This window comes from Salvelinus namaycush, unplaced genomic scaffold, assembly GCF_016432855.1.
Source record: "Salvelinus namaycush isolate Seneca unplaced genomic scaffold, SaNama_1.0 Scaffold73, whole genome shotgun sequence".
Taxonomy (NCBI): Eukaryota; Metazoa; Chordata; class Actinopteri; order Salmoniformes; family Salmonidae; genus Salvelinus; species Salvelinus namaycush.
Window position 1 is genome coordinate 457,788 of NW_024061453.1, and position 27,805 is coordinate 485,592.

General features: G+C 43.6%; 1 protein-coding gene across 1 annotated transcript; it reads left to right on the plus strand.

Annotated features, from left to right (window-relative positions):
* snx30 (sorting nexin family member 30) lies at nucleotides 1-27,805 on the plus strand (the record flags this gene model as incomplete). The annotated part of the gene is made up of 7 exons (XM_038987439.1): nucleotides 1-54; nucleotides 1,337-1,525; nucleotides 4,213-4,323; nucleotides 6,955-7,113; nucleotides 11,128-11,317; nucleotides 12,805-13,004; nucleotides 27,713-27,805. Coding segments are annotated over exons 1-7 (996 nt in total), but the record flags the coding sequence as incomplete, so codon positions are not given.

Here is a 27,805-nt window from a genome sequence, read left to right on the forward strand (position 1 = left end):
ATGACCAGGTTCTCAAGCCCATCACAGAAGCAATCTGCACAGGAATCGGCAAGAGTCAGAGAGCTCGGCCCAACTGTCAGAATTTCACTTTGGTTCGAGCTGGAACGCAGCCAGGCTCCAAATCCAAACCACCAGCAGGGGTCAGTACTAAAACGTTAGCCAGGTGGTCAGTACCAAAACGTTAGCCAGGTGATCAGTACCAAAACGTTAGCCAGGTGGTCAATACTAAAACGTTAGCCAGGTGATCAGTACCAAAACGTTAGCCAGGTGGTCAATACTAAAACGTTAGCCAGGTGATCAGTACCAAAACGTTAGCCAGGTGGTCAGTACCAAAACGTTAGCCAGGTGGTCAGTACCAAAACGTTAGCCAGGTGGTCAATACTAAAACGTTAGCCAGGTGATCAGTACCAAAACGTTAGCCAGGTGGTCAATACTAAAACGTTAGCCAGGTGGTCAATACTAAAACGTTAGCCAGGTGGTCAGTACCAAAACGTTAGCCAGGTGGTCAATACTAAAACGTTAGCCAGGTGGTCAATACTAAAACGTTAGCCAGGTGATCAGTACCAAAACGTTAGCCAGGTGGTCAATACTAAAACGTTAGCCAGGTGGTCAATACTAAAACGTTAGCCAGGTGATCAGTACCAAAACGTTAGCCAGGTGATCAGTACCAAAACGTTAGCCAGGTGGTCAGTACCAAAACGTTAGCCAGGTGGTCAGTACCAAAACGTTAGCCAGGTGGTCAGTACCAAAACGTTAGCCAGGTGATCAGTACCAAAACGTTAGCCAGGTGGTCAGTACCAAAACGTTAGCCAGGTGGTCAGTACCAAAACGTTAGCCAGGTGATCAGTACTGGTGATTGTTTCCTGTTAGCTGCCTGCCTGCTGATTGGCCTGCGGCTCCAATGCCACCCTATTCCCTATATATTGCTCTATGTTTGAGGCTCTGGCCTAAATGAGTCCTTTAACAAAGGGTGCCATTTGGGATGCAGACCTCCTGGCTGGGCTCAGGCTCTCCTCAGGCTGGCAGCACCGGTCTGTAAAACACAGGTGGATAATAAGAGATGCAGACCTCCTGGCTGGGCTCAGGCTCTCCTCAGGCTGGCAGCACCGGTCTGTAAAACACAGGTGGATAATACTAGAAACCTATGAACTAACATCTGGAAAACTGTGGTGTATTCACCCGGGAAGCAAATGGGCTAGGTTACAGCGGAGGTTATTCCCATAGCAACTGTGTCCTGTAAAACGGTAGCGTACTACTTTTGACCAGGGCCCGTAGGGTGCCATTTGGGACACAGTCGTACTAATTACGTTGCTATTTCCTTGTTTTCTGCTTCTAGGACCTGAGTCTGCCCAATGGGACGCCGGTGGAGACATCTAGCCCCGCCTCCTCATCTTCCCTCCTGAACCGGCTGCAGCTGGATGACGACCTGGATGGAGAAACACGTGACCTCTTTGTTACCGTCGAAGATCCGAAGAAACACGTCTCTACTATGGAGACCTACATCACCTACAAGGTCGCCACTAAGGTAGGTCCACCCAGGAGATGTGGAAAATACTACCTGTAATGTGGATGGAAGCACGGTATACTGAACAAAAATAAACGCAACATGTAAAGCGTTGGTCCCATGTTTCACGAGCTGAAATAAAATATCCCCGAAATGTTCCATTACGCACATTTAGTGCACAAATTTGTTTACAACCCTGTTAGTGAGCATTTCTCCTTTGCCAAGATAATCCATCCACCTGACAGGTGTGGTGTGGCATATCAAGAAGCTGATTAAACAGCATGATCATTACACAGGTGGACCTTGTGCTGGGGACAATAAAAGGCCACTCTAAAATGTGAAGTTTTATCACACAACACAATGCCACAGATGTCTGAAGTTTTGAGGGAGTGTGCAATTGGCATGCTGATTGCAGGAATGTCCACCAGAGCTGTTGCCAGAGAATTGAATGTTCATTTCTCTACCATGTGAACTGTACCTCAGTAAAATCTTTGAAGTTGTTGCATGTTTATTTAGTTTATTTTTGTTCAGTGTAGTACAGAACATGCCCCTTACATTCAATGAGCATTCTTGCAATTAGAATTCTGTGTTTTTATATTGTCATCAAATAGACCGAGCAACTCATCCAATAGACCGACTCATCCAACTCATCCAATAGACCGACCGACTCATCCAATAGACTGACCGACTCATCCAACTCATCCAATAGACTGACAGACTCATCCAATAGACTGACAGACTCATCCAATAGACTGACAGACTCATCCAATAGACTGACAGACTCATCCAATAGACTGACAGACTCATCCAATAGACTGACAGACTCATCCAATAGACTGACAGACTCATCCAATAGACTGACAGACTCATCCAATAGACTGACAGACTCATCCAATAGACTGACAGACTCATCCAATAGACTGACAGACTCATCCAATAGACCGACCGACTCATCCAACTCATCCAATTAACCGACCGACTCATCCAACTCATCCAATAGACCGACCGACTCATCCAATAGACCGACAGACTCATCCAATAGAGTGACCGACTCATCCAATAGAGTGACCGACTCATCCAATAGACCGACTCATCCAATAGACTGACCGACTCATCTAACTCATCCAATAGACCAACCAACGCATCCAATAGACTGACCGACTCATCCAATAGACTGACCGACTCATCCAATAGACTGACCGACTCATCCAATAGACTGACAGACTCATCCAATAGACCGACCGACTCATCCAACTCATCCAATTAACCGACCGACTCATCCAACTCATCCAATAGACCGACCGACTCATCCAATAGACCGACCGACTCATCCAATAGACCGACAGACTCATCCAATAGAGTGACCGACTCATCCAATAGACCGACAGACTCATCCAATAGAGTGACCGACTCATCCAATAGACCGACCGACTCATCCAATAGAGTGACCGACTCATCCAATAGACTGACCGACTCATCTAACTCATCCAATAGACCAACCAACGCATCCAATAGACTGACCGACTCATCCAATAGACTGACCGACTCATCCAATAGACTGACCGACTCATCCAATAGACTGACCAACTCATCCAATAGACTGACCGACTCATCCAATAGACTGACCGACTCATCTAACTCATCCAATAGAGCAACCAACTCATCCAATAGACCGACCGACTCATCCAATAGACCGACCGACTCATCCAACTCATTCAATAGACTGACCGACTCATCTAACTCATCCAATAGAGCAACCAACTCATTCAATAGACTGACCAACTCATCCAATAGACCGACCGACCCATCCAACTCATCCAATTGACCGACCGACTCATCCAACTCATCCAATAGACTGACCGACTCATCCAATAGACTGACCGACTCATCCAATAGACTGACCGACTCATCCAATAGACTGACCGACTCATCCAATAGACTGACCGACTCATCCAATAGACTGACCGACTCATCCAACCAACTCATCCAATAGACTGACCGACTCATCCAATAGACCGACCGACTCATCCAATAGACCGACCGACTCATCCAATAGACCGACCGACTCATCCAATAGACTCATCCAATAGACCGACCGACTCATCCAATAGACACGATAAATATTTATGCTTATTACAGGGCGGCATCACCTAAAAAGTCCATATGCCACTGGTTGAGAGAAATTGTCATTGTTTTCTGGCAGTATTCTGTGAGGTTTTAGTCTTGTTGGGTCAGGGTTAGGGGTTAGGTAACACAGTGTAACTCTCGCTCTCTCTCTCTCTCTCTCTCTCTCTCTCTCTTTCGCTCTCTCTCGCTCTCGCTCTCTCTCTCGCTCTCTCTCTCGCTCTCGCTCTCTCTCTCGCTCTCTCTCTCGCTCGCTATCTCGCTCTCTCGCTCTCTCACTCTCTCGCTCTTTCTCTCTCTCGCTCTTTCTCTCTCTCGCTCTTTCTCTCTCTCGCTCTCTCTCTCTCGCTCTCTCTCTCTTTCGCTCTCTCGCTCTCTCTCTCTCTCTCGCTCTCTCTCTCTTTCGCTCTCTCTCGCTCTCTCTCTCTTTCGCTCTCTCTCGCTCTCTCTCTCTTTCGCTCTCTCGCTCTCTCTCTCTCTCTCGCTCTCTCGCTCTCTCTCTCTCTCTCGCTCTCTCTCTCGCTCTCTCTCGCTCTGTCTCTCTCGCTCTCTCGCTCTCTCTTTCTTTTTCTTTCCCCCCCCAGACAACGCGGGTGGAGTTTGACCTACCTGAGTACTCTGTCAGGAGGCGCTACCAGGACTTTGACTGGCTCAGGACCAAGCTGGAGGACACTCAGCCCACACATCTCATACCAGTAGGTTAATCCTGACCCCTAACCCTAGACTACACATCTCATACCAGTAGGTAACCCTGACCCCTAACCCTAGACTACACATCTCATACCAGTAGGTTAATCCTGACCCCTAACCCTAGACTACACATCTCATACCAGTAGGTAACCCTGACCCCTAACCCTAGACTACACATCTCATACTAGTAGGTAACCCTGACCCCTAACCCTAGACTACACATTTCATACCAGGTCGTTAACCCTGACCCCTAAACCTAGACTACACATCTCATACCAGTAAGTTAACCCTGACCCCTAACCCTAGACTACACATCTCATACCAGTAGGTAACCCTGACCCCTAACCCTAGACTACACATCTCATACTAGTAGGTAACCCTGACCCCTAACCCTAGACTACACATCTCATACCAGTAGGTAACCCTGACCCCTAACCCTAGACTACACATCTCATACTAGTAGGTAACCCTGACCCCTAACCCTAGACTACACATCTCATACCAGTAAGTTAACCTGTCTGGCACCGGGGTTCCGCTAGCGGAACTCCTCCCACATTCCACTGAAAAGGCAGAGCGCGAAATTCAAAAAATATTTTTTAGAAATATTTAACTTTCACACATTAACAAGTCCAATACAGCAAATGAAAGATACACATCTTGTGAATCCAGTCAACATGTCCGATTTTTTTTATGTTTTACAGCGAAAACACCACATATATTTATGTTAGCTCACCACCAAATACAAAAAAGGACAGACATTTTTCACAGCACAGGTAGCATGCACAAAGCCAACCTAACTAACCAAGAACCAACCAAACTAACCAAGAAACAACTTCATCAGATGACAGTCTTATAACATGTTATACAATAAATCTATGTTTTGTTCGAAAAATGTGCATATTTGGGGTATAAATCAGTTTTACATTGCAGCTACCATCACAGCTACCGTCAGAAATAGCACCGAAGCAGCCAGAGTAATTACAGACACCAACGTCAAATACCTAAATACTCATCATAAAACATTTCTGAAAAATCGATGGTGTACAGCAAATTAAAGACAAACATCTTGTGAATCCAGCCAATATTTCCGATTTTTAAGTGTTTTACAGCGAAAACACAATATAGCATTATATTAGCTTACTACAATAGCCTACCACACTACCGCATTCATTCATCAAGGCACGTTAGCGATAGCAATAGGCACGTTAGCGATAGCGAATAAACCAGCAAAAGATATTAATTTTCACTAACCTTCATAAACCTTCATCAGATGACAGTCCTATAACATCAGGTTATACATACACTTATGTTTTGTTCGAAAATGTGCGTATTTAGAGCTGAAATCAGTGGTTATACATTGTGCTAACGTAGCATCTTTTTCCCAGAATGTGCGGATATTTTTATGACACTCAACTATTCTGACCAAATAACTATTCATAAACGTTACTAGAAAATACATGTTGTATAGGAAATGATAGATACACTAGTTCTTAATGCAATCGCCGTGTTAGAATTCTAAAAATAACTTCATTACGACATCCAGCTTAGTTATAGCGAGAGAGTGCCCAAAATCTGGGCGCAAACTACTATTTCACATGTTCGACAGATATATGAAATAGCATCATAAAATGGGTCCTACTTTTGACGATCTTCCATCAGAATGTTGTACAAGGGGTCCTTTGTCCAGAACAATCGTTGTTTGGTTTTAGAATGTCCTCTTCTCCAGTCAATTAGCACGGAAAGCTAGCAAAGTAGCGCGAAGCTCTCCTTCCTGAACAAAGGCACACAACGCAACACGCCTAACGTCCCGAATAAATTTCAATAATCTAATAAAACTATATTGAAAAAACATACTTTACGATGATATTGTCACATTTATCAAATAAAATCAAAGCCGGAGATATTAGTCGCCTATAACGACAGCTTTTCAGAAGGCAATACCAGGTCCCTTCTCGCGCGCTCCAGAAAACAGGAAACTGGTGACACGTCATGCCAAGAGCTTTCATTCGACCCCAGATCAAGTTATACACTCCATTTCTTCTCTCACTGCCTGTCGACATCTAGTGGAAGACGTATGAAGTGCATGTATATTAATAAATATCAAGGACATTTATAGGCAGGCCCTAGAACAGAGCATCGATTTCAGATTTTCCACTTCCTGTCAGGAAGTTTGCTGCAAAATGAGTTCTCTTTTACTCACAGATATAATTCAAACGGTTTTAGAAACTAGAGAGTGTTTTCTATCCAATAGTAATAATAATATGCATATTGTACGAGCAAGAATTGAGTACGAGGCCGTTTAAATTGGGCACGATTTTCCCCCAAAGTGAAAACAGCGCCCTCTGTCCTCAACAGGTTAACCCTGACCCCTAACCCTAGACTACACATCTCATACCAGGTCGTTAACCCTGACCCCTAACCCTAGACTACACATCTCATACTAGTAATTTAACCCTGACCCCTAACCCTAGACTACACATTTCATACCAGTAAGTTATGTACAAGCGTAACTGGTAGGATCTGAACCCCAGTTTCCCACTCGGAAAACCAACGTCTTAACCAAGAGGAATGACTCTCTCTTCCCCCTCTCTCTCTCTCTCTCTCTCTCTCTCTCTCTCTCGCTTTGCCCCATCCAGCCCCTCCCTGAGAAGTTTGTGATGAAGGGCGTGGTTGACCGGTTCTCTGAGGAGTTTGTTGAGACGAGAAGGAAGGCTCTGGATAAGTTCATGAAGAGAGTGGCTGACCATCCTGTCCTGTCGTTCAACGAACACTTCAATGCCTTCCTCTCTGCTAAGGTATGTTATAGGCTTGGGCAGTATACCGTATATACTCTATACCGGGGTATTTGGAAATAGCAACGGGATGATTTTTCAATAATGTCAATAGTGCCATTTTTTGTGATATATATATATATTTTTTTATATTCATTTGAATATTTGTAGTTACTTTTTAAGTAGTTACCTGCAGTCAGAACTCTAAAAATGCAACAAAATATTTTGCCGTTGACGGGATGTTTTAATTTGGGTGCACTATGCGACTATGAAAAACATCTCCCAGATAATAATTGTTGTAATTGTAACAATTACCATTGTTTCTGAATGCCCTAGAGAAACAAGCAGAGTGCAGATTCGTTAGCGTCACGGTTGCACCATTACCACAGCGAAGACGGCCTGTTTTTAAAACAAACCAACGTTGAAACATCTGACCCGTATTACAGGCACAGCATTTTATCCTCCTATAGCGGATCGCCTGCACCTCATTTCACATTCATTAACCGCGTCGTGGGCCGTTCTGAAACTACTCACACTTCAAAGTTGTTAACCTTTTTTTGACACCTTGTTCAGCCCTGTTACCCCATTGACTAGCTAGTTAATAACCTGGTAACTTGACCAATAGAGGAAGAGGGATAGCTTCTTCAGGAAATCAATGATCACAGCAATGAATGAATGATTGATCTCTTGCATGTTGTCGTCACAAACCTGACGTTTTTTAAAGAGACCTTGTACAAATATCAAGTTCAAATCCCAATCTCTCCGTCCAGGGCTTAAGAAAAGGGCCTATTTAATTAGCTAGCTACTGCAGGACATCAACACAAGCAGACCAGAAAATAAAATGATGTTTAGGATTTGATTGGTGTGAAGCCAAATCCAACCTTGCTTCCCTTGGGGGGAATTTTGCTGGATTTGATTGGTGTGAAGCCAAATCCAACCTGGCCTCCCTTGGGGGGGATTTTGCTGGATTTGATTGGTGTGAAGCCAAATCCAACCTGGCCTCCCTTGGGTGGCATTTTGCTGGATTTGATTGGTGTGAAGCCAAATCCAACCTTGCTTCCCTTGGGGGGAATTTTGCTGGATTTGATTGGTGTGAAGCCAAATCCAACCTGGCCTCCCTTGGGGGGCATTTTGCTAGATTTGATTGGTGTGAAGCCAAATCCAAATGTGTGAACACATTTGTTTACATCCCTGTTAGTGAGCATTTCTCCTTTGCCAAGATAATCTATCCACCTGACAGGTGTGGCATATCAACAAGCTGATTAAACGGCATGATCCTTACACAGGTGCACCTTGTACTGGGGACAATAAAATGTTTTGTCACACAACACAATGCCACAGATGTCTCAAGTTTTGAGGGAGTGTGCAATTGGCATGCTGATTGCAGGAATGTCCACCAGAGCTGTTGCCAGAGAATGTAATGTTTTTGAGAATTTGGCAGTACGTCCAACCGGCCTCACAACCGCAGACCACGTGTAACCACGCCAGCCCAGGACCTCCACATCCGGCTTCTTCACCTGCGGGATCGTCTGAGACCAGCCACCCGGACAGCTGATGAAACTGAGGAGTTTGCACAACCGAAGAATTTCTACACAAACTGTTAGAAACCGTCTCAGGGAAGCTCATCTGCGTGCTCGTCGTCTTGACCCGACTGCAGTTTGGCGTCGTGATCGATTTGTGGGCAAATGCTCATCTTCGATGGCCACTGGAACGCTGGAGAAGTGTGCTCTTCACGGATTCATCCCGTTTTCAACTGTACCGGGGAGATGGCAGACAGTGTATATGGCGTCTTGTGGGTTCGAGAGGTTTGCTGATGTCAACGTTGTGAACAGGTTATGGTATGGGAAAGCATAAGCTATGGACAACGAACACAATTGCATTTTATCGATGGCAATTTGAAAGCACAGAGATACCGTGACGAGATCCTGAGGCCCCATTGTCGTGACATTCATCCACCGCCATCACCTCATGTTTCAGCATGATAATGCACAACGTCATGTCACAAGGATCTGTACACAATTCCTGGAAGCTGAAAATGTCACAGTTCTTCCATTGCCTGCATACACACCAGACATTTCACCCATTGAGCATGTTTGGGATGCTCTGGATCTACGTGTACGTCAGCGTGTTCCAGTTCCCGCCAATATCCAGAAACTGATCAACTCTATGCGAAGGAGATGTCGCGCTGAATGAGGGAAACTGGTTGTTGATACTGACTGGTTTTCTGATCCACGGCCCTACCTTTTTTTAAAGGTATCTGTGACCAACAGATGCATAGCTGTATTCCCAGTCATGTGAAATCTATAGATTAGGGCCTAATGAATTTATTTAAATTGTTGCATGTTGCGTTTATATATATTTTTGCTATATTCTTCTGAAATGTTTGCAATGCACCCGTTAGCATTTAGCTAGCATTCGCTATGGGATGTTACATGTGCTTGTTAGCATTGCTAACCTTCGGATTAAAGAGGCTCGGCGGGGTTTGAAAATATTACCGGTATTACCGGTATTACTGAATATCCCGGTTATGGCACAAGGTCGGTATGAAGGTATGACAATCTGGATACGCCTAGTATGTTCGATAGGAGAGAAATGACTGCAAATACTGTAGGCATTACAGTACTGCAAATACTGTAGGCATTACAGTCCTCTATGCATTTCTGACTCATACCTCCCAATTAATAAAGCTTGAAGGAATCTCCAATCAAAGTCTCTGAGACATCTGTTGGTGTAATGTTGTAACAGTGTTGAACAAGGCTCTAACCGTTGTGTGTAATTGTATGTTGTATGTTGTGTTTAACCTAACCGTTATGGTTTCTCCTCAGGACCTGAATAAGAGACGAGGCTCTAACTGTTGTGGTTTCTCCTCAGGACCTGGATAAGAGACGAGATTCTAACCGTTGTGGTTTCTCATCAGGACCTGAGTAAGAGACGAGGCTCTAACCCACAGGTGTCAAACTCATTCCACGGGGGGCCGAGTGTCTGCGGGTTTTCGCTCCTCCCTTGTACTTGATTGATGAATTAACATCACTAATTAGTTAGGAACTCCCCACACCTGGTTGTCTAGGGCTTTATTGAAAGGAAAAACCAAAAACCTGCAGACACTAGGCCCTCCGTGGAATGAGTTTGACACCCCTGCTCTAACCGTTATGGTTTCTCCTCAGGACCTGAGTAAGAGACGAGGCTCTAACCGTTATGGTTTCTCCTCAGGACCTGAATAAGAGACGAGGCTCTAACCGTTGTGGTTTCTCCTCAGGACCTGAATAAGAGACGAGGCTCTAACCGTTGTGGTTTCTCCTCAGGACCTGAATAAGAGACGAGATTCTAACCGTTGTGGTTTCTCCTCAGGACCTGAATAAGAGACGAGATTCTAACCGTTATGGTTTCTCCTCAGGACCTGAATAAGAGACGAGGCTCTAACCGTTGTGGTTTCTCCTCAGGACCTGAATAAGAGACGAGATTCTAACCGTTATGGTTTCTCCTCAGGACCTGAATAAGAGACGAGGCTCTAACCGTTGTGGTTTCTCCTCAGGACCTGGATAAGAGACGAGGCTCTAACCGTTGTGGTTTCTCCTCAGGACCTGAATAAGAGACGAGATTCTAACCGTTGTGGTTTCTCCTCAGGACCTGAATAAGAGACGAGATTCTAACCGTTATGGTTTCTCCTCAGGACCTGAGTAAGAGACGAGGCTCTAATCGTTGTGGTTTCTCCTCAGGACCTGAATAAGAGACGAGTCTCTAACCGTTATGGTTTCTCCTCAGGACCTGAATAAGAGACGAGGCTCTAACCGTTATGGTTTCTCCTCAGGACCTGGATAAGAGACGAGGCTCTAACCGTTGTGGTTTCTCCTCAGGACCTGGATAAGAGACGAGTCTCTAACCGTTATGGTTTCTCCTCAGGACCTGAGTAAGAGACGAGGCTCTAACCGTTGTGGTTTCTCCTCAGGACCTGGATAAGAGACGAGGCTCTAACCATTGTGGTTTCTCCTCAGGACCTGGATAAGAGACGAGTCTCTAACCATTGTGGTTTCTCCCCAGGACCTGGATAAGAGACGAGGCCTAGCCCTGCTCTCTAAGATGGGGGAGTCGGTGAAGTACGTGACAGGAGGGTACAAGCTGAGGAGCCGACCCGTGGAGTTTTCTGCTATGGGAGACTACCTCGATATGTTCACACAGAAGCTGGGTACTATCGACAGGATAGCACAGAGAATCATCAAAGAACAGTCAGGTAGGTAACAGTGGTTATTGCTGGGTCACTCTTTTCTGTTCTGTGTTGCCAAATCCAATTTTATTGGTCACATACACATGGTTAGCAGATGTTAATGTGAGTGTAGCGAAATGCTTGTGCTTCTAGTTCCAACAGTGCGGTAATATCTAACAAGTAATCTAACAATTTCACAACAACTTCCTTATACACACAAGTGTAACGGAATGAATATGTACATATAAATATATGGATGAGTGATGGTATAGAACGGCATAGGCAAGATGCAGTAGATGGTATAGAGTACAGTATATACATATGAGATGAGTAATGTAGGGTATGTAAACATTATATAAAGTGGCATTGTTTAAAGTGGCTAGTGATACATTTATTACATCCAATTATTAATTATTAAAGTGGCTAGAGATTTGAGTCAGTATGTTGGCAGCAGTCACTCAATGTTAGTGGTGGCTGTTTAACAGTCTGATGGCCTTGAGATAGAAGCTGTTTTTCAGTCTCTAGTTCCCAGCTTTGATGCACCTGTACTGACCTCGCCTTCTGGATGATAGCGGGGTGAACAGGCAGGGGCTCGGGTGGTTGTTGTCCTTGATGATCTTATTGGCCTTCCTGTACATCGGGTGTTGTAGGTGTCCTGGAGGGCAGGTAGTTTGGCCCCGGTGATGCGTTGTGCAGACCTCACCACCCTCTGGAGGGCCCTGTGGTTGAGGGTGATGCAGTTGCCGTACCAGGCGGTGGTACAGCCCGACAGGATGCTCTCGATTGTGCATCTGTAAAAGTTTGTGAGGGTTTTAGGTGACGAGCCAAATTTCGTCAGCCTCCTGAGGTTGAAGAGGCGCTGTTACGCCTTCTTCACCACGCTGTCTGTGTGCGTGGACCATTTCAGTTTGTCCGTGATGTGTACACCGAGGAACTTAAAACGTTCCACCTTCTCCACTACTGTCCCGTTGATGTGGATAGGGGGCTGCTCCCTCTGCTGTTTCCTGAAGTCCACGATCATCTCCTTTGTTTTGTTGACATTGAGTGTGAGGTTATTTTCCTGACACCACACTCCGAGGGCCTTCACCTCCTCCCTGTAGGCCGACTCTGTGTCAGTGACTCCCTGGTGTGTGTGTGTGTGTGTGTGTGTGTGTGTGTGGACATGTTTAACTATTCTTGTAGGGACCAGACGTCCCTACAAGAATAGTAAACAAACAAACATTTGACATTTTGTTAGTCCCCACAAGGTCAAATGCTATTTCTAGGGGGTTTAGGGTTAAGGTTAGAATTAGGGTTAGAATTACGATAAGGGTTAGGAGCCAGGGTGAGGTTTTTGGGTTAGGGTAAGAGTACAGGTTAGGGGTTAGGGAAAATAGGATTTGGAATAGGACTGAATTGTGTGTACTCACAAGGTGTGTGTGTGTGTGAGTACGGTCCTGTCTAACCTGGGCGGTGACTGTCCCCTTCTCTCTCCTGTCTCTGACTACTGTGTCCCTCCTCCCCTGTGTATTCAGAGTACCAGGTAGAGCTGCGTGAGTACGGTCCTGTCTACACTACCTGGGCGTTGTCGGAGGCGGAGCTACAGGAGCCTCTGGAGGGCGTGGCCAGCTGCGTCGCTAACTGTTCCAACGCTCTGGACGAACTCACCCAGGACATGAGCGAAGACTTCCTGCCCGTGCTCCGAGAATACGTCCTCTATATTGATTCCATGAAGGTACAGTAGAATGAGTCCATGATGGTACGGTAGAATACAGTAGAATGAGTCCATGATGGTACGGTAGAATACAGTAGAATGAGTCCATGATGGTACGGTAGAATACAGTAGAATGAGTCCATGATGGTACGGTAGAATACAGTAGAATGAGTCCATGAAGGTATGGTAGAATACAGTAGAATGAGTCCATGATGGTACGGTAGAATACAGTAGAATGAGTCCATGATGGTACGGTAGAATACAGTAGAATGAGTCCATGATGGTACGGTAGAATACAGTAGAATGAGTCCATGATGGTACGGTAGAATACAGTAGAATGAGTCCATGATGGTACGGTAGAATACAGTAGAATGAGTCCATGAAGGTACGGTAGAATACAGTAGAATGAGTCCATGATGGTACGGTAGAATACAGTAGAATGAGTCCATGAAGGTATGGTAGAATACAGTAGAATGAGTCCATGAAGGTACGGTAGAATACAGTAGAATGAGTCCATGATGGTACGGTAGAATACAGTAGAATGAGTCCATGATGGTACAGTAGAATACAGTAGAATGAGTCCATGATGGTACGGTAGAATACAGTAGAATGAGTCCATGATGGTACGGTAGAATACAGTAGAATGAGTCCATGAAGGTATGGTAGAATACAGTAGAATGAGTCCATGAAGGTACGGTAGAATACAGTAGAATGAGTCCATGATGGTACGGTAGAATACAGTAGAATGAGTCCATGAAGGTATGGTAGAATACAGTAGAATGAGTCCATGAAGGTACAGTAGAATACAGTAGAATGAGTCCATGAAGGTATGGTAGAATACAGTAGAATGAGTCCATGATGGTACGGTAGAATACAGTAGAATGAGTCCATGATGGTACGGTAGAATACAGTAGAATGAGTCCATGATGGTACAGTAGAATACAGTAGAATGAGTCCATGATGGTACGGTAGAATACAGTAGAATGAGTCCATGATGGTACGGTAGAATACAGTAGAATGAGTCCATGATGGTACGGTAGAATACAGTAGAATGAGTCCATGATGGTACGGTAGAATACAGTAGAATGAGTCCATGAAGGTACGGTAGAATACAGTAGAATGAGTCCATGATGGTACGGTAGAATACAGTAGAATGAGTCCATGAAGGTATGGTAGAATACAGTAGAATGAGTCCATGAAGGTACGGTAGAATACAGTAGAATGAGTCCATGATGGTACGGTAGAATACAGTAGAATGAGTCCATGATGGTACAGTAGAATACAGTAGAATGAGTCCATGATGGTACGGTAGAATACAGTAGAATGAGTCCATGATGGTACGGTAGAATACAGTAGAATGAGTCCATGATGGTACGGTAGAATACAGTAGAATGAGTCCATGATGGTACGGTAGAATACAGTAGAATGAGTCCATGAAGGTACGGTAGAATACAGTAGAATGAGTCCATGATGGTACGGTAGAATACAGTAGAATGAGTCCATGAAGGTATGGTAGAATACAGTAGAATGAGTCCATGAAGGTACGGTAGAATACAGTAGAATGAGTCCATGATGGTACGGTAGAATACAGTAGAATGAGTCCATGATGGTACAGTAGAATACAGTAGAATGAGTCCATGATGGTACGGTAGAATACAGTAGAATGAGTCCATGATGGTACGGTAGAATACAGTAGAATGAGTCCATGAAGGTACAGTAGAATACAGTAGAATGAGTCCATGATGGTACGGTAGAATACAGTAGAATGAGTCCATGATGGTACGGTAGAATACGGTAGAATGAGTCCATGATGGTACGGTAGAATACGGTAGAATGAGTCCATGTTATCTCCCCTCTCATACTGACTCAAGTCTGTCCTGAGGAACCACTGGGAGTCTGGACTGTACCATGTTAGCTCCCCTCTCATGTAATACATAAGTGAACACATTTGAATTATTCAACATGTATAAATGTTGAATCTGTTAATTACTGTTCGTGAAACGAGGTCATAACAGACTAGAACACTTTACAATGAAAGAAGATACCGGTAGCTTCCATCTTTGTAGGCTAACTTACCTAGCTAGCTTACAGCTGAAGCTAACATCAATTCACTTCCCTAGTACTTTGTTTGTGATATAACTTTTAACGCAAAATATGCCGATATCCTTCACTGACCAAACTGCAGTTATTTTTGAACTACTCTTTATACTGAGTGGAGAATCATGATTCATGTTTCTGAGTGACTCATACATTTTGGTCGTTAATTTGACCTGCTGGCTGGCTGCATTGAATTCTACAGCAGGATTAATACGCTCTCTTCCGGCTCAGCGGCTCCGGAGACGTGCTCAGTTTTCTCCTATCACAGCCATTAAGTACTATAACTGTTTTAAAGTCACCATTGACCTCATGGGGTGGCAGGTAGCCTAGTGGTTAGAGCGTTGGTTGCAAGATCGAATCCCCGAGCTGACAAGGTAAAAATCTGTCGTTCTGCCCCTGAACAAGGCAGTTAACTCACTGTTCCTAGGCCGGCGTTGAAAATAAGAATTTTTTCTTAACTGACTTGCCTGGTTAAATAAAGGTAAAATTAATTTAAAAAATGGTGAAGTCCCTAAAGCGATTTCCTTCCTCTCGGGCAACTGAGTTAGGAAGGACGCCTGTATCTTTGTAGTGACTGGATCTATTGATACACCATCTAAAGTGTAATTAATAACTTCACCATGCTCAAAGGGATGTTTAATATCTGCTTTAAAAAAAAACAATAGGTGCCCTTCTTTGTGAGACATTGGAAAACCTCCCTGATCTTTGTAGTTGTAAATTCGCTGAGGGACCTCACAGATTGTTGTATGTGTGGGGTACAGAGATGAGGTAGTCCTTCTAAAGTCATGTTAAACACTTATGTGATTTTGTTCAGCACATTTATACTGCCACAACAAAGAGGTTAAATACTTATTAAGAGACATTTCAGCTTTTCATTTTTTTTAATTTATTATGGGGTACTGTACTGTATGCAGGCCAGTTATAATGCAGGCCAGTAATCGTTTGCATTTTAATCCATTTTAAAACTCATGCTGTAACACAACAACATGTGGAAACAGCCAAGGGGTGGGAATACTTCCTGAAGGCTCATGTTTCAGTCAAATTGCTTTTCAGCCTGGAAAGTCTGGTTTACTCTCTCTCTCCCCCTCTCTCTCTGTCTCTCTCTCTCTCTCTCTAAAGTCCTCTCATCTGCCAGACTGCTGAGGAAAGCAGACTTTCACCACATCAGGATGTGTCGCTTCCTCTTTCCCTAGAATTACTTTTGCTGACCAGTCATGTTTGTGTTGAGACAGAATGAGAGCTGGGTGACCAATCATGTTTGTGTTGAGACAGAATGAGAGCTGGGTGACAAGTCATGTTTGTGTTGAGACAGAATGAGAGCTGGGTGACCAGTCATGTTTGTGTTGAGACAGAATGAGAGCTGGGTGACAAGTCATGTTTGTGTTGAGACAGAATGAGAGCTGGCTGACCAGTCATGTTTGTGTTGAGACAGAATGAGAGCTGGCTGACCAGTCATGTTTGTGTTGAGACAGAATGAGAGCTGGCTGACAAGTCATGTTTGTGTTGAGACAGAATGAGAGCTGGGTGACAAGTCATGTTTGTGTTGAGACAGAATGAGAGCTGGGTGACCAGTCATGTTTGTGTTGAGACAGAATGAGAGCTGGGTGACCAGTCATGTTTGTGTTGAGACAGAATGAGAGCTGGCTGACCAGTCATGTTTGTGTTGAGACAGAATGAGAGCTGGCTGACAAGTCATGTTTGTGTTGAGACAGAATGAGAGCTGGGTGACCAGTCATGTTTGTGTTGAGACAGAATGAGAGCTGGGTGACCAGTCATGTTTGTGTTGAGACAGAATGAGAGCTGGGTGACCAGTCATGTTTGTGTTGAGACAGAATGAGAGCTGGGTGACCAATGAGAGCTGGGGGTTTGGGGTTTCTTCAGGCACTACAATCTGGTGTTTATCTCTGATTTTTGCTTCCACCCATCCTAACTGTGGAGGCTATATACAGGGGTACCGGTACAGAGTCAATGTGGAGGCTATACACAGGGGGTACCGGTACAGAGTCAATGTGGAGGCTATATACAGGGGGTACCGGTACAGAGTCAATGTGGAGGCTATATACAGGGTGTTACGGTACTGAGTCAATGTGGAGGCTATATACAGGGTGTTACGGTACTGAGTCAATGTGGAGGATATATACAGGGGTACCGGTACAGAGTCAATGTGGAGGCTATATACAGGGTGTTACGGTACAGAGTCAATGTGGAGGCTATATACAGGGTGTTACGGTACAGAGTCAATGTGGAGGCTATATACAGGGTGTTACGGTACAGAGTCAATGTGGAGGCTATATACAGGGGGTACCGGTACAGAGTCAATGTGGAGGCTATATACAGGGGGTACCGGTACAGAGTCAATGTGGAGGCTATATACAGGGTGTTACGGTACAGAGTCAATGTGGAGGCTATATACAGGGTGTTACGGTACAGAGTCAATGTGGAGGCTATATACAGGGTGTTACGGTACAGAGTCAATGTGGAGGCTATATACAGGGTGTTACGGTACAGAGTCAATGTGGAGGCTATATACAGGGTGTTACGGTACAGAGTCAATGTGGAGGCTATATACAGGGTGTACCGGTACAGAGTCAATGTGGAGGCTATATACAGGGTGTTACGGTACTGAATCAATGTGGAGGCTATATACAGGGTGTTACGGTACTGAGTCAATGTGGAGGCTATATACAGGGTGTTACGGTACAGAGTCAATGTGGAGGCTATATACAGGGTGTTACGGTACAGAGTCAATGTGGAGGCTATATACAGGGTGTTACGGTACAGAGTCAATGTGGAGGCTATATACAGGGTGTTACGGTACAGAGTCAATGTGGAGGCTATATACAGGGTGTTACGGTACAGAGTCAATGTGGAGGCTATATACAGGGTGTTACGGTACAGAGTCAATGTGGAGGCTATATACAGGGTGTTACGGTACAGAGTCAATGTGGAGGCTATATACAGGGTGTACCGGTACAGAGTCAATGTGGAGGCTATATACAGGGTGTTACGGTACTGAATCAATGTGGAGGCTATATACAGGGTGTTACGGTACTGAGTCAATGTGGAGGCTATATACAGGGTGTTACGGTACAGAGTCAATGTGGAGGCTATATACAGGGTGTTACGGTACAGAGTCAATGTGGAGGCTATATACAGGGTGTTACGGTACAGAGTCAATGTGGAGGCTATATACAGGGTGTTACGGTACTGAGTCAATGTGGAGGCTATATACAGGGGGTACTGGTACAGAGTCAATGTGGAGGCTATATACAGGGTGTTACAGTACAGAGTCAATATGGAGACTATATACAGGGTGTTACGGTACAGAGTCAATGTGGAGGCTATATACAGGGTGTTACGGTACAGAGTCAATGTGGAGGCTATATACAGGGGTACCGGTACAGAGTCAATGTGGAGGCTATATACAGGGTGTTACGGTACAGAGTCAATGTGGAGGCTATATACAGGGTGTTACGGTACAGAGTCAATTTGGAGGCTATATATAGTGTGTTACAGTACAGAGTCAATATGGAGACTATATACAGGGTGTTACAGTACAGAGTCAATGTGGAGACTATATACAGGGTGTTACGGTACAGAGTCAATGTGGAGGCTATATACAGGGTGTTACGGTACAGAGTCAATGTGGAGGCTATATACAGGGTGTTACGGTACAGAGTCAATGTGGAGGCTATATACAGGGTGTACCGGTACAGAGTCAATGTGGAGGCTATATACAGTTTGTTACGGTACAGAGTCAATGTGGAGGCTATATACAGGGGGTACCGGTACAGTCAATGTGGAGGCTATATACAGGGGGTACCGGTACAGAGTCAATGTGGAGGCTATATACAGGGGGTACCGGTACAGAGTCAATGTGGAGGCTATTTACAGGGTGTTTCTACACCTGCATTGCTTGCTGTTTGGTGTTTTAGGCTGGGTTTCTGTACAGCACTTCGAGATATTAGCTGATGTACGAAGGGCTATATAAAATAAACTTGATTTGATTTGTTACGGTACAGAGTCAATGTGGAGGCTATATACAGGGTGTTACGGTACAGAGTCAATGTGGAGGCTATATACAGGGGGTACCGGTACAGAGTCAATGTGGAGGCTATATACAGGGTGTTACGGTACAGAGTCAATGTGGAGGCTATATACAGGGGGTACCGGTACAGAGTCAATGTGGTTAGTTGAGAGAATTGAGGTAATATATACATGTACCGGTAGGTAGAGGGAAAGTGACTTTGCATGGATAATAAACAGAGTAGCAGCAGTGTAAAAATGGGGGGTTGGTTGGGGACAATGCAAATAGTCCAGGTAGCCATTTAATTATGTGTTCAAGAGTCTTATGGTTTGGGGGGTAGAAGCACAGATTCAACTACAAAGACCCAGGGATCTTTTCGAAAGCCTCATAAAGATGTGCAGTGATTTGGTAAATGATTAACAATAACAAATCAGACATGGAATATCTGTTGAAGCATGGTCAAGTTAATAATTATGCTGTGCATGATATATTAAACCACCCAAGACACCTCAAAGATACAGTCGTCCTTCTGATGCTGCAGGACAGGAGTGAAACTGCTCAGGCCATTGGTGATTTTAAAATGGCTACTGTGTTCAATTGCTGTGATGGGAGAGAACTGAGGATGGATCAACAACATTGTAGTGACTCCACAATAATGATCTAAATGACAGAGAGTGAACGAACACAAATATACAAAATATTCCAAAACATGCATCTTGTACGCAACAAAGGCACTAAAGTAATACTGCCACAACAATAAATAAAAAAACATGGCAAAGGAAGACTCTTTTTGGCCTAAATGCAAAGCCTTATGTTTGGGGCAAATCCAATACAACACTGAGTACCACTCTAAAGAAAAAACGTCACTTACCAGAATGCTAACAAAATGCTAACAAGCAATAAGGAATCCTCATAGAGAATGCTAACTAAATGCTAATGAGCGCTTTGCAAACATTTTGTACAGTTTCTGACCTAAACAAGTATAAAAGTAACTCAAAATTGCTACTCAGTTTGCTGCACGCACAAAACGAATATTAGCCAGCAAGGTTCATGATCCAGGAGGGGATTCACTGCTGTTACCAAGCGAATGTTTGATTTTGAAAGAAGCTAACCACAGCTAGATAGCGAACTAGCTACTAAATAAGCGAGTTAACACAAGCCTACAATATTTGCCTATTAATATTGATTATTGCGAGACAGCAATTTAAGCCTTGCCATAAGTATTTCAAGCAACTGTAACTTGGTCACTGTCTTCTTGGTAAGCAACTCCAGTGTTAATTTGGCCTTGTGTTTTAGGTTATTGTCCTGCTGAAACATGAATTCCTCTGCCAGTGTCTGGTGGAAAGTAGATAACCAGGTGTCCTCTAGGATTTTGCCTGTGCTTAGCCCTATCCAGTTTCTTTTTATCCTGAAAAACTCCCCAGTATTTCCCCGAGGTCAAGCATACCCATAACATGATGCAGCCACCACCATGCTTAAAAATATGAAGATTGGTACTCAGTGTTGTGTTGGATTTGCCCCAAACATAAGGCTTTGCATTTAGGCCAAAAAGTATATGACATACAGATCATAATTTAGTGTTGTCCCCTGACTGACATACATATCATTATGTAGTGTTGTCCCCTGACTGACATACAGATCATTATGTAGTGTTGTCCCCTGACTGACATACAGATCATTATGTAGTGTTGTCCCCCTGACTGACACAATGACATACAGATCATTATGTAGTGTTGTCCCCTGACTGACATACAGATCATTATGTAGTGTTGTCCCCTGACTGACACAATGACATACAGATCATTATGTAGTGTTGTCCCCCTGACTGACACAATGACATACAGATCATTATGTAGTGTTGTCCCCTGACTGACATACAGATCATTATGTAGTGTTGTCCCCTGACTGACATACAGATCATTATGTAGTGTTGTCCCCTGACTGACATACAGATCATTATGTAGTGTTGTCCCCTGACTGACATACAGATCATTATGTAGTGTTGTCCCCTGACTGACATACAGATCATTATGTAGTGTTGTCCCCATGACTGACATACAGATAATTATGTAGTGTTGTCCCCTGACTGACATACAGATCATTATGTAGTGTTGTCCCCTGACTGACACAATGACATACAGATCATTATGTAGTGTTGTCCCCTGACTGACATACAGATCATTATGTAGTGTTGTCCCCTGACTGACACAATGACATACAGATCATTATGTAGTGTTGTCCCCTGACTGACATACAGATCATTATGTAGTGTTGTCCCCCTGACTGACACAGTGACATACAGATCATTATGTAGTGTTGTCCCCTGACTGACATACAGATCACTATGTAGTGTTGTCCCCCTGACTGACATACAGATCATTATGTAGTGTTGTCCCCCTGACTGACACAATGACATACAGATCATTATGTAGTGTTGTCCCCCTGACTGACATACAGATCATTATGTAGTGTTGTCCCCCTGACTGACATACAGATCATTATGTAGTGTTGTCCCCTGACTGACATACAGATCATTATGTAGTGTTGTCCCCTGACTGACACAATGACATACAGATCATTATGTAGTGTTGTCCCCCTGACTGACACAATGACATACAGATCATTATGTAGTGTTGTCCCCCTGACTGACACAATGACATACAGATCATTATGTAGTGTTGTCCCCCTGACTGACAATACAGATCATTATGTAGTGTTGTCCCCTGACTGACATACAGATCATTATGTAGTGTTGTCCCCCTGACTGACACAATGACATACAGATCATTATGTAGTGTTGTCCCCCTGACTGACAATACAGATCATTATGTAGTGTTGTCCCCTGACTGACATACAGATCATTATGTAGTGTTGTCCCCCTGACTGACACAATGACATACAGATCATTATGTAGTGTTGTCCCCCTGACTGACAATACAGATCATTATGTAGTGTTGTCCCCTGACTGACATACAGATCATTATGTAGTGTTGTCCCCCTGACTGACACAATGACATACAGATCATTATGTAGTGTTGTCCCCCTGACTGACAATACAGATCATTATGTAGTGTTGTCCCCTGACTGACATACAGATCATTATGTAGTGTTGTCCCCCTGACTGACACAATGACATACAGATCATTATGTAGTGTTGTCCCCTGACTGACATACAGATCATTATGTAGTGTTGTCCCCTGACTGACACAATGACATACAGATCATTATGTAGTGTTGTCCCCTGACTGACATACAGATCATTATGTAGTGTTGTCCCCCTGACTGACACAGTGACATACAGATCATTATGTAGTGTTGTCCCCTGACTGACATACAGATCACTATGTAGTGTTGTCCCCCTGACTGACATACAGATCATTATGTAGTGTTGTCCCCCTGACTGACACAATGACATACAGATCATTATGTAGTGTTGTCCCCCTGACTGACATACAGATCATTATGTAGTGTTGTCCCCCTGACTGACATACAGATCATTATGTAGTGTTGTCCCCTGACTGACATACAGATCATTATGTAGTGTTGTCCCCTGACTGACACAATGACATACAGATCATTATGTAGTGTTGTCCCCCTGACTGACACAATGACATACAGATCATTATGTAGTGTTGTCCCCCTGACTGACACAATGACATACAGATCATTATGTAGTGTTGTCCCCCTGACTGACAATACAGATCATTATGTAGTGTTGTCCCCTGACTGACATACAGATCATTATGTAGTGTTGTCCCCCTGACTGACACAATGACATACAGATCATTATGTAGTGTTGTCCCCCTGACTGACATACAGATCATTATGTAGTGTTGTCCCCTGACTGACATACAGATCATTATGTAGTGTTGTCCCCCTGACTGACACAATGACATACAGATCATTATGTAGTGTTGTCCCCTGACTGACATACAGATCATTATGTAGTGTTGTCCCCTGACTGACACAATGACATACAGATCATTATGTAGTGTTGTCCCCCTGACTGACACAATGACATACAGATCATTATGTAGTGTTGTCCCCTGACTGACATACAGATCATTATGTAGTGTTGTCCCCTGACTGACATACAGATCATTATGTAGTGTTGTCCCCTGACTGACATACAGATCATTATGTAGTGTTGTCCCCTGACTGACATACAGATCATTATGTAGTGTTGTCCCCTGACTGACATACAGATCATTATGTAGTGTTGTCCCCATGACTGACATACAGATAATTATGTAGTGTTGTCCCCTGACTGACATACAGATCATTATGTAGTGTTGTCCCCTGACTGACACAATGACATACAGATCATTATGTAGTGTTGTCCCCTGACTGACATACAGATCATTATGTAGTGTTGTCCCCTGACTGACACAATGACATACAGATCATTATGTAGTGTTGTCCCCTGACTGACATACAGATCATTATGTAGTGTTGTCCCCCTGACTGACACAGTGACATACAGATCATTATGTAGTGTTGTCCCCTGACTGACATACAGATCACTATGTAGTGTTGTCCCCCTGACTGACATACAGATCATTATGTAGTGTTGTCCCCCTGACTGACACAATGACATACAGATCATTATGTAGTGTTGTCCCCCTGACTGACATACAGATCATTATGTAGTGTTGTCCCCCTGACTGACATACAGATCATTATGTAGTGTTGTCCCCTGACTGACATACAGATCATTATGTAGTGTTGTCCCCTGACTGACACAATGACATACAGATCATTATGTAGTGTTGTCCCCCTGACTGACACAATGACATACAGATCATTATGTAGTGTTGTCCCCCTGACTGACACAATGACATACAGATCATTATGTAGTGTTGTCCCCCTGACTGACAATACAGATCATTATGTAGTGTTGTCCCCTGACTGACATACAGATCATTATGTAGTGTTGTCCCCCTGACTGACACAATGACATACAGATCATTATGTAGTGTTGTCCCCCTGACTGACATACAGATCATTATGTAGTGTTGTCCCCTGACTGACATACAGATCATTATGTAGTGTTGTCCCCCTGACTGACACAATGACATACAGATCATTATGTAGTGTTGTCCCCCTGACTGACATACAGATCATTATGTAGTGTTGTCCCCCTGACTGACATACAGATCATTATGTAGTGTTGTCCCCTGACTGACATACAGATCATTATGTAGTGTTGTCCCCTGACTGACATACAGATCATTATGTAGTGTTGTCCCCTGACTGACATACAGATCATTATGTAGTGTTGTCCCCTGACTGACATACAGATCATTATGTAGTGTTGTCCCCATGACTGACATACAGATAATTATGTAGTGTTGTCCCCTGACTGACATACAGATCATTATGTAGTGTTGTCCCCTGACTGACACAATGACATACAGATCATTATGTAGTGTTGTCCCCTGACTGACATACAGATCATTATGTAGTGTTGTCCCCTGACTGACACAATGACATACAGATCATTATGTAGTGTTGTCCCCTGACTGACATACAGATCATTATGTAGTGTTGTCCCCCTGACTGACATACAGATCATTATGTAGTGTTGTCCCCTGACTGACACAGTGACATACAGATCATTATGTAGTGTTGTCCCCTGACTGACATACAGATCACTATGTAGTGTTGTCCCCCTGACTGACATACAGATCATTATGTAGTGTTGTCCCCCTGACTGACATACAGATCATTATGTAGTGTTGTCCCCTGACTGACATACAGATCATTATGTAGTGTTGTCCCCCTGACTGACACAATGACATACAGATCATTATGTAGTGTTGTCCCCTGACTGACATATAGATCATTATGTAGCGTTGTCCCCCTGACTGACACAATGACATACAGATCATTATGTAGTGTTGTCCCCTGACTGACATACAGATCATTATGTAGTGTTGTCCCCCTGACTGACATACAGATCATTATGTAGTGTTGTACCCTGACTGACATTTGAGATCATTATGTAGTGTTGTCCCCTGACTGACATACAGATCATTATGTAGTGTTGTCCCCTGACTGACATACAGATCATTATGTAGTGTTGTCCCCTGACTGACATACAGATCATTATGTAGTGTTGTCCCCTGACTGACATACAGATCATTATGTAGCGTTGTCCCCCTGACTGACATACAGATCATTATGTAGTGTTGTCCCCCTGACTGACTTACAGATCACTATGTAGTGTTGTCCCCCTGACTGACATACAGATCATTATGTAGTGTTGTCCCCTGACTGACATACAGATCATTATGTAGTGTTGTCCCCTGACTGTCATACAGATCATTATGTAGTGTTGTCCCCTGACTGACACAATGACATACAGATCATTATGTAGTGTTGTCCTCCTGACTGACATACAGATCATTATGTAGTGTTTTCCTCCTGACTGACATACAGATCATTATGTAGTGTTGTCCCCTGACTGACATACAGATCACTATGTAGTGTTGTCCCCTGACTGACATACAGATCATTATGTAGTGTTGTCCCCCTGACTGACATACAGATCATTATGTAGTGTTGTCCCCCTGACTGACATACAGATCATTATGTAGTGTTGTACCCTGACTGGCATACAGATCATTATGTAGTGTTGTCCCCTGACTGACACAATGACATACAGATCATTATGTAGTGTTGTCCCCTGACTGACATACAGATCATTATGTAGTGTTGTCCCCCTGACTGACATACAGATCATTATGTAGTGTTGTCCCCCTGACTGACACAATGACATACAGATCATTATGTAGTGTTGTCCCCTGACTGACACAATGACATACAGATCATTATGTAGTGTTGTCCCCCTGACTGACATACAGATCATTATGTAGTGTTGTCCCCCTGACTGACATACAGATCATTATGTAGTGTTGTCCCCCTGACTGACATACAGATCATTATGTAGTGTTGTCCCCATGACTAACACAATGACATACAGATCATTATGTAGTGTTGTCCCCTGACTGACACAATGACATATAGATCATTATGTAGTGTTGTCCCCCTGACTGACATACAGATCATTATGTAGTGTTGTCCCCTGACTGACACAATGACATATAGATCATTATGTATTGTTGTCCCCCTGACTGACATACAGATCATTATGTAGTGTTGTCCCCTGACTGACATACAGATCATTATGTAGTGTTGTCCCCCTGACTAACATACAGATCATTATGTAGTGTTGTCCCCCTGACTGACATACAGATCATTATGTAGTGTTGTCCCCCTGACTAACATACAGATCATTATGTAGTGTTGTCCCCATGACTAACATACAGATCATTATGTAGTGTTATTTGTGCAAATTAGCCATTATATGCGGTAGTCCATCATGCACTGAATTGTGTGAAGTTAAATCCAATGTGTTGTATTGAGTAGAGAAGTGTGCAGTTCAGTGACAGGTTTTCAGGGGAACGTTTTAAACGGGAAGACGCTTCCAGGGGGGCCAGGGTAACAAAATGCTAGGCCACTGATTTTTTTAAACCATCGTGATACTCGTGTGTAACCTTTTTTAACGAGGCAAGTCAGTTAAGAACAAATTCTTATTTACAATGACGGCCTACCCCCGTGCCTGGATACTAATCGGTATCGTGATACTTGGCCTGGTATCGTATCATTTGTAAAATGTTGGTATCGTGACAACGCTAGATCACATATTGTTGTATAGTGTACCTGCATAACTTTAGGAGCTGGGTTGTCTGTCTTAGTAGTAAGTATTTTGCATGCGTTTGTTAGCATTTGCCTAGCATCTTCTATGAGAATTCCTTACTTCTTGATATCATTTTGTTAGCATTTGCCTAGCATCTTCTATGAGAATTCCTTACTTCTTGATATCATTTTGTTAGCATTTGCCTAGCATCTTCTATGAGAATTCCTTACTTCTTGATATCATTTTGTTAGCATTTGCCTAGCATCTTCTATGAGAATTCTTTACTTCTTGTTATCATTTTGTTAGCATTCTAATACCATATACCCCAGGATGGCACAAGCACGGTATGAAGTTATGGACGTCTGCATACCACCCAACCATAAAATATTGTACAATCCAGGTGTTCAAAGCTCTTAGAGACTTGCCCAAATAGACTCACAGCTGTAATTACTGACAACAGGGAGATGAATACTTACGCAACAGTAATATTTAATGTTTTACATTTTTATTAATCTTTAAAAAACAACATTATTTTGCAAGGAACTGTACATGTTCTTTTTTATTTGAGATGAAAACAGATATTAAATTATGATTTTAAACTATGATTTCATTAAGAAGTCTAGATTGCAATGATGAGCATAATGAATGGCTCCAGACAGACTGTGGGGCTTTAGTAGTAGTGTCAGTCTAAGTGAGATCTGATGCAGCGGGAGGGTACATGAACCACAACCATTCTGGGCTGCCAAGTGGCTGTAGCAGTCTGGCCTCTCTCTGCAGCAGGCTGCTAACATCTCTGGCGTGTTTCTGCTCTGTCAGGCTGTTGTAAAGGAGAGGGACTGTGTTTGTGTGTGTGTGTGTGTGTGTGCGTGTTATATTTAGTCTGGTGTGTTTCTGCTCTGCCAGATTGTTCTGAAGAAGAGGGACAACATTCAGGCTGAATACGAGACTAAACTGGAAGCTGCTGCCTTCCGGAAAGAGGAAAGAGCATCAGCCACA